The sequence below is a fragment of the Nanorana parkeri genome, unplaced genomic scaffold, assembly GCF_000935625.1.
Source record: "Nanorana parkeri isolate BGI_ZX_2015 unplaced genomic scaffold, ASM93562v1 scaffold362, whole genome shotgun sequence".
Lineage (NCBI taxonomy): Eukaryota > Metazoa > Chordata > Amphibia > Anura > Dicroglossidae > Nanorana > Nanorana parkeri.
The window spans coordinates 397,069-409,673 of NW_017306630.1; the positions used below are offsets into that span (position 1 = coordinate 397,069).

General features: G+C 40.6%; 1 protein-coding gene across 1 annotated transcript in view; it reads left to right on the forward strand.

Moving 5' to 3' along the window:
- The window catches only part of LOC108788932 (signal transducer and activator of transcription 5B), an 84,125-nt gene extending 71,786 nt beyond the window's left edge, over positions 1-12,339 (forward strand). The window contains exons 14-18 of the mRNA XM_018558835.1: positions 688-782; positions 3,886-4,016; positions 7,746-7,910; positions 8,008-8,056; positions 12,237-12,339. Coding sequence (XP_018414337.1) covers positions 688-782; positions 3,886-4,016; positions 7,746-7,910; positions 8,008-8,056; positions 12,237-12,339 — 543 coding nt within the window. The remainder of the gene's footprint in view (positions 1-687; positions 783-3,885; positions 4,017-7,745; positions 7,911-8,007; positions 8,057-12,236) is intronic.
- Positions 12,340-12,605: the final 266 nt, after the last annotated feature.

Sequence of the window (12,605 nt, forward strand, 5' to 3'; positions counted from 1 at the left end):
GTTTACACCTTGGCGTTTTTCAGCGCTGATCGAAGCGCTGAAAGACGCTCAGCAAGCGAAATCACATAATTTCCTATGGGCATGGTTCCCACCTGGGTGTATTTCAGCGTGTAGAAACGCCCTAAGCCCAAACAAGTATAGGAGCTTCTTTTAGGGCGTATTTCCGCGCGTATCCATTGGTATTCCCGAGTGTGGCTCGGGGTTAACAAAGTGGTAACCCGAGCCACACTCGGGAATACAGCGTAGGTCTTACCTTGTCCGCGATCCCCGCTGTGTCCTCCGACCGCTGCCGTCTTCCGGGTTCCGTCCCTTGCGAGCGTCCGTGTCGCAGGGGGGCGGAACCGGGAGGAAGTTTGAAAGTTTTTTTTTTTTAAATCATACCACCAGGGAGGTATAAAAACGAGCATTGAACGCGCGTTTTACTGAGCATGCTAAAAACGAGCTGAAAAAACGCACCTATAGTAACACCCAGGTCTGAACCCCTTAATGTAGTATATGGAGCATATATTGGAACATAATATCCTAGCTGAAAGTGTCATGTCACCTTCTATTTAAGTTGTGAAAGGTGTTTGCAAACTCTTAACCATCCAATATGGGTCGGAAGGCAGTCTACAGGTGAAGATTAAAGTGGACCTATGCTGCCCAATCGTGACTTGTGTGTAAATATTTTATTTTCTGTTTACCCAGGAGAACCTGCCTGGTTGGAATTACACATTCTGGCAGTGGTTTGATGGAGTGATGGAAGTGTTAAAGAAGCACCTCAAGCCTCACTGGAATGATGGGTATGCACAGCTGGTAAAAAAAAAACCCTTTCCAGAGCCATTTGAAGTACATTACTTTCCTTGCATTTCTTTTGGACTTATTTAGGGTCATTTTAATGTAACTTGGTAAAACACGTCAGTCAATCAGCACTTCACGTTTGCAACCAAATTGGGATAACACCTACTTGATATTTGTTACTTGTTCTCATTCGCATAGTATACGTTAAAAACAAAATATAAAATTGCTGCTTGCCTTTTACTTTCTCTCCAAAACTATAGTTTGCTCCTGCTATGTAATGTTAAGGAGGGGAATGGGGGAATGTTAACCATAACTACCTCTGTCAGTAGTGTGCTGCCAGATCTCATTATCAGTAGATTAGAAACTAGATTTGAACACGGTTCTAAGACAGGCCTGTGCTCTTCATTATATGTTAATAAGAGGAAACTAAGTCTGTCCCCACTGTGTCTCCCTCCACCTTCCCTTCCAACGTGTTTAGATTAGCTTGCACTCTGCTCCAAAGAAACAAAAGCGGCAGGACACTTTAGAGTAGAGTGTAAGCCTGGATAGAGTTAAAATGGAGTACAACCCCTATGAGGATCTATTGCTGTCTATGTCCAAAGAGATTGCCTGCACCTTCTGTCCACAGACACAAACCATAAATACATTGTAAAGGTGCCCATACACCTTACAATTATCTGCAGATTTTCTGTGGTCAGAGGGAAAAAGTGCAACAGATTGGCCCAGGTGGAGATTACTCCATCCACACAGTTAAGTGTAGATGGAGGAATCTGTTGCACCTTTTCCATCTGACCACAGAAAATCTGCAGATAATTGTAAGGTGTATGGCCAGCTTCAATCTCACCACTGATTATTGTCTCCAGAACAGTTGTCCTCACTGTAAGATATCCGTTCTAGTCCTGTTCTGGTTTCAGCCACCAAATTTGAATTGCTTCCCAATGTTTCCTCCAGTGAGCATGGCCCCCAGGACACATAGTGAGGCTACTGAAGTTACTGTGTACTTGAATGCAATTGCTTTTAAGTTTGCTCCTTTGTTAGTTCCAGCCATTCATACAATAGCCGGTCTTGTCTTACAAAACAGCTAAATACACAGCAGTACATACTGTATATGGGAGCTGTTTTGTCTTCCGAAGGATTGGTATTTCTGTTCATCCAGTTCTGAGATTTACACAGCTCTGTCTGTCTTGTCTCTCTCCCACCATGTGACTGGACAGTGAAAGAAGAAGCAGCAGACTGAGCAGATGTGCTCATCTTTCTGTCACTTTGCTCTTTCCTGCTATCAGCATGTCCCTTGTTACTACATGGGCACTGCAGCACAACAAATTTTCTCCCTCTCCTAGTCTGAGCTTTGATGTACAGGACTGCGAGAGGCTGATACCAAGGCACCTTCCTGCACCGACACTTCATGAATTAAAAATACAGTATTCATGTGTATCTTTTATATCTGCTAGAGTTCAGCTTTAAAGGTGTAGTCCTTTGGGCTAAGTTTAACCCTGGCTTTCTTTCTTTTTTTAATAGAGCATCAGTGATAGAATTACCTTGTTCAGTTCCTGCCCCTTTTGTAGTTTTGGGTACATTCGCCACAATAAACAAAATCACACTGCGCACACATTAATTCAAATCGAATGAATAAATCACTATACAACCTATAATGTCACGGCAAAGAAGAGAAAATTAGGGTTTTTGTTGGCTAGCAGAGTGACAAATCCAATAAACTTCACATCAAGAGCAATTATATATAAAAATAGAAGATTTATTAGTTCATCAAAACATCTTTGTTTTTAAAAAGAACATTAAACAATGTAATTAGAATATAATACAACCTATGTCCAAATAAGAACTCACACATGAATAAATATCAAATACAAACATCAATCCAAGTCCACTCCAGTGCAGTATACAACACAGTGGGGGGAATTGATCAAAACTGGAGCAGGCAGAATCTGGAGCAGTTGCCCAGGGCAACCAATCAGTTTCTCTCTTCAGTTTGCTTAGGTAAGATTTGAGAATGACAGAGAAGCTGACAAGTTGCAGTGCAGATCTGCTCCAGATTTTGTCTGCTCCAGTTTTGATAAATTCCCTCCAGTGTATATATAATCAGTACAAAGTACAAGTGTCCACACAAGTGCTCCAATTCACAGTCTTCAGTTCCGTGCAGTTCAGTGATCTCGCACACCTTAAAAGACGGCGCTAATCCCGCACTCACCAGAAGGATTTGGTCATAAAATGAATGGTCACATAAAGCTCTTTATACTCCCCGTTTCTCTCACATTTCTTCCTCAATGTTCTCTCTCTGTGTATACAATGGCTCCACGCTCTATTTTGGAACGTCCTCCACTCTTAATATACAACTCGCAAGTTGTATATACCATAGTGTAAAACTGTCAATAGAAACACTTCAATGAAAACCATAGATACAGCGCTGATTACTACCCTTGTGGTTTCTCTAATGGCCACTAGATGTCCCAACATTAAACTCTCCATATTGGCAACACAAACCCATGCTAAGTTATGGCAAATTATACACATATAAAATGAATTACAATATCCTAAAACATGAATATAAAATATATTACACTAAATAAATATCAAGGCGCCGATTATGAATGATCAGGATACAGTTCTACATAAAATAACAATAAATAGCCTAATAAGTGGTCATAATTAAATTATATTTAAACCCAATTCAGTATTAGGACACCTAGGTTGTAAAGATCCACTTAGAACCATCACACTATGAACCCATTCATCACTTAGTGATGGCGCTCTCCTATACACCATTAAAGGGTTTTTTTCAGGGATCATGGGGCCCAGTATCCTATCTTGTTGTAAAATTCCCCAATGATTACGCAAAATGTGTTCAATCATTGGATATTGGGCCGTGTAATACACAAAGGAAAGCTTCCCACATTCTCCACAATATAATAAATAGGCACATACAACAGGGACCCCATGGTCATGACAATTGCAAGTAAACCTTTACACATGTTTACACAAACCTCCTTATCCTGACTTTTTCTGCCATGTTCTTTTTCTTTCTAAGTAGGATAAGAGTTTCCATAAGAATTGTTGTGTCATAACTCTTGATATGCTTTTGCTTTACAGGGCAATTTTAGGCTATGTCAACAAGCAGCAGGCTCATGACATGTTGGTGAACAAAAGGGATGGGACTTTTCTTCTGCGCTTTAGTGACTCGGAAATTGGGGGTATCACAATAGCATGGAAGTTTGAACTACGTAAGTACCTTGTGGGTTTTTACTCAACAGAACTCCAAGAAAACTGCTAAATGCACATTTAAATACCAATATGTTTACAGTTTTATCTGTCAAGGGATTTGTAACTCTGTACAGCTAGACTTGTGATCCAGACACCACTGACATACTGCAATAGCAGACCAGTGACACCCTTTTTATGGACCTCTCCACCTCTTGCTTGTAAACTAAACTATAGATCAGCATCATCACCTCTGACCTTTAACAGGGGATCCAGGAAGCCTTAAAACTGAATCAACAAAGTGATGTAAATCTTATAGTGGGTAAAGGAGTTAGTGATTATGTATTTTAACTGTTTATATGGTTGCTGGCTTGCTGCTTGGAGTTCCACTGTACCTTTTTTTTATTTGCAAATTTGTTTTTCTTTCTTGTTCATTGAGGGACACAAAATTCAGAGACACTTGGGTTATACTGCTGCCTACAGGAGGATTTGGACATGGGCAAACAACATTTTTTTTTCTTCTACCAACATTCTCCCACAAGGCGCTTGAGCTAGTCTCTATGTGCAGCTATCCAGATTGGCGTTTTCTTAGCAATAGCTTTGGAGGATGTGTCTGGACCTTGCTGGACTGGACAGCTGTGGGGCTAGCCTGGAATGTGACCTTTGGGCACTGGGCTCCACATTGTGGCACTTTTCAGACCTGAATATACTGCATTAGTTAGCCATTCAGCATTTTCCAGGTCCAGAACCTTTGGTGTGAACCAGTCTCAGAAGACTCACTTTGTGAGAAGGGGGTGTGAGCAGAGCACTGGGAGCTACCTCATCAATAGGGCCTTTGGGCACCTATGTTTATCATTGGCTTGCTGCGGTAAGGATGAAAGCTGATGGATTGAGTGCTGATGTAATCTCTTAGGTGAAGTGTCACATGCGCACACTTCACGTTCTTCCTCTTGCCTTTCAGCATGAGGTAACAATGCTACCACTTCTCCTTTTGCAAGTTACACAGGGATTTTCCTCGGTTGGTCTTTACTGCCTGCCTACAGTGACCTGATCACCTCCAATCTTCAGAACCTCTCCTGATACCTGATGCTTTTTTTAATTGTTTGCCAGTGTTTACATTCTCCTGTAGGCTGCAGTATAACACAATTTTCTCTGAATCCTGTGCCCTTAGAAAACTTAAAAAAAAAAAGGATTTCAGGGTAAGTAGCAAAAGCCTATTACTGGGGATATATGACCAGCAGTCATTGCACAGAATATTTTGTGGCAGTTTAGAATGTATGTGTAAACCACTTTTGCGGTGTTTAAAATGAATCCAAACCCAACCGTTTTTTTGTGAGAAGGGAGAGGTTAGAACTTCTGTCAGGCATCTATCCCAAAAATATTTTACATTAGGGCAATAACAGAGTATCCCTGAGCATTTAGAGTAACCAGCTTGGGCCAACTTAAGGGGATTTTGCAAGTCTACCAGGGGTTATGTACATACTGTATGGTGGAGTAATAGCCTGTTTTTGAAGGATTTTTGTCTGAAATCATTTTTCCACATGGAGATTGGCTTTGGAAGTAATCAGCCATTTGTAAATGCTCCTGGTCAATTTTCTTTGGACTATCCTTTATTAAATCTAATAAAGTACACGCAACAATTAAAGGGGAAGTGTGAAATCTGCATTGCAAACACACTGCAAATGTCAAAGTTAGAAATAACTATATTTGTATCTCCTTATTAATTCAAAGGAAATTCACAGTTGAGAGTATGATTTAAGGACCCCATTCTTGAATGTTACTATCAAGTAACATCTGTCAACTGAGTTCAGAAAGTCTAGCAGTTCCCTCACCTCTTCAAATAATGTGGCTTTGCACATTGCCACACTTCAGCAGTCTGAGTGACTATGGCGGTTTGGTATGGTGCCTTGCCAGCAGTACCATTGTGTAGCTTGTGAAGCAGCATCCTGGTGAGATTAATAGTGTTAATGCTTTGTAATTCTGCTCTGCACATTTCAGCCATAAAAAAAGAGGGCCGATTGCCTTCTGGGTGCGGGCAACTCCCTTTTGCAGAATTATTTTTCTGCTTGTGCTGGTTGTAGCCTTAAACTTGACAGTGCACTGGATGTCTCACTCTTCAGTGCCCACAAATCATCCTCTGAGCTGCCTACTTCGGCACTGTTATCTGAACCCCTTTCGGAGGCTTCAGGTGCACCTGCAACAAACACTTTTACCCCTAAAACCGTCTCTTGTGCTAAGCGTTTTCTTCCATTGTGGTGGAGAATTGGGCTTGATGTTGTTCCAGGGCTGTTTTGGGCAATTAGTTTGGCCCTCTTTTGCTGGACTGCTCTTTTAGAGGGCCACCCACGTTGGGAGCAGTTTGAAAATGCCATAGCGGTGGGTTATGTGAATCACCCAGGGCAATACCAAGAGTCTGATAATAGCATAGGGAAAAATCAAGACACAGTTTACTGATTTGTATTTATAGGAGGGACAGAGCTGGAGGTGCCATGTTACATAATAGGTATACAGCAATGTTCTAAGTTGTATAGAAAAAAATGACCTAGAGTTAGGTTGAAGTAGTTCTTTGTTGAACAGAAGCTCTCACAGGAAAATCTTACTCCATTAGCATTCAGGCTGTGCCAGCAGCAGGAGATTCCTTGATCAATGCTCATAAGCATTGATGGAGGAATTGGTTCTTTTTTTTTGTTTAGCTGGCAGGTTGAACAAACCAGTAAGCAGCTCCGCAAGGTCCCCAGAGGGCTGCTATGAGGTCCCCAGCAAGTGCGGGACCTTACAGCAGCCTGTTGTGTTTAAAAATGTAAAGTGCCAGTATCGGCACCGATAGGTGAGGCTCTGCTTCACTGGTTTGGGGGTGGCAGTTTTTGCCGCCCGCCCCCTTCTCCCAGAAAGTGCCGTCCGTGGCAAATGCCTTGTTGTCCCTTGTGGCAGATATGCCTCTGACTATGCCCCTTTGTCAACACTTTTGCTGGCTTTTGCGAATACTTTACTTGGCTTTGTACACCTTATCTCCTGGGTACCTGTACATAGATTGTTCTTTTATTTGCTTAACTAATTTGACATAACTCATTTGTTCACCTAATTGTGCTTTTTTTCTGTTTTGCCTAAAAGTCTATCTTTTTTAGTGCAGCGGATTCCTGACCATGCCTAGACCTAGTCAAGCCTTTATCTCGCACTGTGTGAAGGAACATGCAGAAATTCAGGCACATTCAAATAATATGGGCTTGCAGGCCCCTTTTTTATAGGGTTTTGAACAAAATAATCGTGTGTGTTACCTTGAATTAGTTTTTGTCTAGGCGGTAAAAAAAAAAAAAGTTATACTCCTCAGATCATTCAACCCGGCTTATTCTTTGACCGATCCCTAGATTTTCTCTCCCCCTTCTCTGCAGCAGTCTAAGAGTCCTTGTTTTCACGTTCTATACAATGCCTGTCAGATTCTGGAGGCAGTTTTCCCTTGTGCACTCTACATCCTTTAGATCCAGTTGTCTCTCATTCTGTGTACAGGCCAATGCGTCTTCTGCTTTCAGATGCAGAATAAAGTAGTTAAATGTTGTCTTGGAATACTTTCGTGGCATTGTCTGCTTTTCTGCATCTGGATTGTAATTTTTGGATGAATGTACTGTTTACATTTTAAATCGTCAGCTGATATATTTTTCTGGGTTCTGTACCTTGTTTTGCTCATTCTGAATGTACTATACTTTGTGTTGTATTATTTTTCACTAATGCGCCACATTCTGTGTATGTATCCCTAGCGGACAGAGCCTTGTGGAATCTGATGCCTTTTACAAGCCGGGACTTCTCAGTACGTTCGCTGGCGGACCGACTGGGTGACCTCAATTATCTCATCTATGTTTATCCTGACCGTCCGAAAGATGAAGTGTTCTCAAAGTATTACACCCCAGTTCTCTGCAATCCCTGTAAGTAACTATTCATATACCATTTAACTGTAATTTCTATGTTTTCCTCATGGACTATTAATCAGCCAAATGTATTCTTTTTGCTTACTTCCTGCAGCTAAAGGAGATGGCTACGTGAAGCCAGCTATAAAGCAAGTGGTCCCAGAGTAAGTCTCTTCCTGACATATTTACATGCATGTCATATTATTGATACTCTCACTAATACCAAAAATGTGCCACTTAGCACATCTCTGCTATTGAATACGGTTTCCAGTTAAGAGTGGCTGTACGTGCACTGATATTCCAGAATAGTTTATAACGTTCTCAGAACTGTCAGGCTGTAGTCAGTAGTGAATATCTAGAAAGTGATAACCATCCTTTCAATGTGTTATAATTACTTAATATTCCATTAACCAGTTGACATCTGGGGTGTTAAACCCCCTTCTAGACCCCTAATGTCACCTGGAGACCCCAAAAGAAGCTGATGAAGCACAATCTCCAAATGCTGGAAAATCTCTATACCATCAGATTATTTATTTTTTTGTAGAGGAAACATAAGCATACTTTTTGTGCAATTCATGCCTGCATTACAGCTTAAAAAAAAAAAAAAATAGGGAAAATTAGAAGTGGCTCAGGTAATCCAGCATGTGTAATGCCCCTTTGTCATACATCTGCTAGTCTATGACCAAGTTATGCCATGGTTACCCATTCCGAAATATAATACCATTTCATAGTTCAGTCCCTGCAGGTGCCGCTGCATTGTGGAAGTCATCATCCTTTCCCCTGTGCAAGACCAACCTAGTGATCACATGGCGCAGTGACAAAGTGGCCCTCAAGAGCTTTCTTTATGTACCAGGCAGAGACACAGTAATGCTATATGTACAAGCGTTTTTAGAAAGTGTCAGAGGTTTCTACATTTCTAGTTTGGTTATGTTAAGTTGTCGTTTTAGAAACAATAGTGTTAGAGGAATTCTGTAAGCTGGCAAACAATATTCCTCTTATTACATTACCTGTACTGATTGCAGAGTCAGCCACACACACACCAGTAAAATAGTCTATTGTTACATAATGGCTATAAAAGTACAGTCATTTTCCTGCTGTTCTGGTATTTTCGGTGTGTCAAAGGCAAACTAACCTTAACAACTCTCGTGTAATTGTCTGTGCAGGGAAATATATACACTGCATATTCTGCTGTATAATGCATTTGTTGAAGTTTTATTGGGACTGTTTCATCTTGTTCTGCTCTCTATAATTTTAGATAGTGTATGTTTTAAAGTGTATTTATAGCCCACACTTTTTTGTATATTTTGGATACAATAGGGAAGGGTTAAAACCCCACTCAGGTAAAAAAAAATGTTTTGTTCAAGAATTTTTATTAACAGTATCACAAATACATAACAATAAACAGATATAACAGATCATCAATGAGTGTGATACATTTGAGAAATAAAGATGTATAATAAAAAAATATACATCCATTAAATGTATGTAGATATACATATCAGTCAAAACAGCAATAACCAAAGGTATAAATATTTCAGTGCTCAAGAGAGAGGAAGGTAGAGAAGCTAGAAAGGTGGGGGGAAAAGATGGGATGGGAAGGGAACCGGGGGGTTTAGTGGAGCATGGGTTGGATCCATAGTCAGGGCCGGTGCAATGATTTTTGCCAACTCAGGCGAAGGCGAAAATTGTTGACTACTACATTGAAACAAGACCACAGGAGTGTGGGTCTTTCAGACACTTCTGTTGAAAGAAAGTGGGAGCACTTGAAGACACCCCCCCGTGTTTTTGGTTATAAACGAAGTGTTTGACCTGGAGATATCTAAGATTTCACAAGGTGCAGCTTGTGTAAGGTTTGAAATGACTTTACACCAGAGGCATCTTTCAGTATGTGAATTCTTGTAATGACTGATCTTTCCCAGATCTGAAAGGAACTTAGTGAAACAAAGCCTAGATAAAACATGAGGTTACAGAGGGGTGTGAGGTGAGATCAGACCAGAAGTGATTATTTAGTCAGAGTAAATAACTTCTAGACCAACCCACAATGGAGTTTCCCAGGTTTCATTGTACTTCGTTAAGTAGACTATTTGCGACATCTGATAGTATTTACAAAAGTTAGGTAGTCACAATCCCCCATAAAATGTGTGTCAAAAACGTGTAGACTTAGTAACCCGTGGTCTGGTGGAATCCCAGACAAATTAATGTGCTCTGGTTTGCAGCATTTTGGCTTGGAGGAAATAATAAGAGGTAACCCGGACAGGTGAAGTTCGGCATAAAGACAAAATCTTTGGGATCAGCGACATCTAAACTGTGGTTGTTCTCCCAAACCAAGAAATTGTCCAGGAGGACCAACCAGATCTGTGAGCGTCTTTAACATTCCAGGATAATTGGCCTGCAAAAAGTGTATCATAAGACCTGGTCAAGTTAACGGCCAGTTATTTAAGTGTGTGTGAGGACCAAATGAATAGAAAAGTGGCTTGGAGAGAGTGAAGTTCTTGGGGGGGATATGGACAGAGCCCTAGACTTAGGGCCAGGCAATTTTCTACTATCCGTATACCATTGGGGAAATTTCCATTCATTTTGTGTCCCAGAGACACAACAGGAAGTTAGAGCAAATCTTCCAAACTAAAGGGAATCCCCCCCCTTAGACAATAGACTTAGACAACAGGAACACCCGTCACTGTTGGAAGATGTTGTTCTGGGGACAACTCTGAAATTAAAAAATGTAAAACTTTTCTATGCTAAATCCAAAACTAAAAATGTCTTTGCCTAGAGATAAACGTTCAAGTACAACACCCAGAATGATACTACATGTCCCTAAAATGGTCTATTGTAAGAGTTATCAGCCTGAAATTGACATTAGGGGTCCAAGAGCCATGGAAATGTATGCTATATTCAGAGTAAAACCTGAATTTTAAAATCTTAAAAAAAACAATTAAAGCCGAACTCTATATAAGCTACTTTTTTTTCCTCAATTGGTTGAAAAATATTGTAACTTGTGTGCCTTATTACTACTAATGTACAAGGCGTTTGCAAAATATGGCAGATCTTGTCCCCTATTCTCGGGCCTTGTATATCACTATTGTACCTACCTTGGCCCCTGTATGTAGCAGGACTTGTAACTATGATCAGTGTGGCCACCAGCAACCCCAACTCTCCTATTGACTGCAAGTCAGTAAACGGGCTTGAAATGAAGTGAGCAGGAGAGTTGCATAGTATTTGAGGTTGAATAAAGACACAGGTCCATCAAGTTCAACCTATGTGTGATTGTGCGTTTGTGTGTGTACACAAATGCCTGTGTGGTCTAGTTTTTAAGGGTACCTGTACCCCTGTATGTTATGGTCTGTGAGGAAAGTATCTAAATGATTTTTGATTGACTCAATACTCTCTACTGATACCACTGCTTGTGGCAGAGAGTTACAAAATATAACTGCTCTAACTGAAAAGAAGCCCCTACGCCCTTTGTGGTTAAATCTTTTCTTCACCAGTTTTAGGTGGTGGCCTCTAGTCCTTGTTACGGAGTTTACTGTAAAAGGTTTGTTGCTGATGTTGCCATCACCACTAAACATTTTGTACATCAAAATCATGTCCCCTCTTAGTCTCCTCACTTGCAGCATGAACATGTTTAAATTTAGCAACCTTGTTCCTCCAGCCCAATAATTAGTTTAGTTGCCCTTCTTTGGACTCTCTCCAGCTCAAGGACATCCTTTCTGTGGACTGGTGACCAAAACTGGACCACATACTCCAGATGAGGCCGAACCAGCGATCTATAAAGTGGCAAAATTATCGCTTTGTCTGTACAGTACATTTCCTTTCTAATACAGGACAGTACTCTGCTCGCTTTGTTTGCTGCAGCCTGGAATTGCAATATATCTTATTCATTCTGTATTCGACTATGACCCCCAAATCTTTTGGGGGGTCAAACTGATTACAGTCACAAGCGTTGCTACATACAGGGGTAACCATGATATGCAAGGCTCATCAACAGCTGCCAGGTAGATTAATCATTGGCACACCATTTACAGTATATTTGATCATCTAAAATAAAATAGAATATGTGTAGCTTGGATAAAGTTCAGCTTCAGTGGTTATATTGGTTAAAATGGTTTTGCATCTGTACGGCATTGGTCATTGTAGGCTCATTTAAAGTTGGTGTTGACGTTTAATAGAGTACCAGTATTCAGATAACATATGAAAGTAATTATCTGTACTTCTGTACTTCAGGATGATCTTGGTTCCCCTTTGTGGCTGCGGTGGTCTACATTTTAAACATCTACATCAACAAATTACAGTAAAGTCTTTGCTGTCAGCATGTGTAACTCAGCTATTGCTCTTCTTTCTGTAAAGGTTTGTTGCTTCTGATGTCATCCCATCAAACAGCTACATGGACCAGGCACCTTCCCCTGCAATTTGTACTCAATCACACTATAATCTGTACCCGCAGAAGTGAGTATCAGTCAGATTACACTCTTGTGTTTCCTCTAAGTTTTGGTGCTAAAGTTTACTGTTGACTTGTATCTGTCTGCATCTACACTAGGAAAGCAATCCCCGCTTCCTTCTGTAATCTAATTGCTGCTGTAAGGGAGTCCAATGGATTGTACTTTGTTCTACAGAAATGATGAATGCCCATTCTATTCTGTTTAACATGTAGGAAAAAAAGGGGTTTGTAGAGAGATAAATACACCCAATGCATATGTAAAAGTTCAATCAGAATTT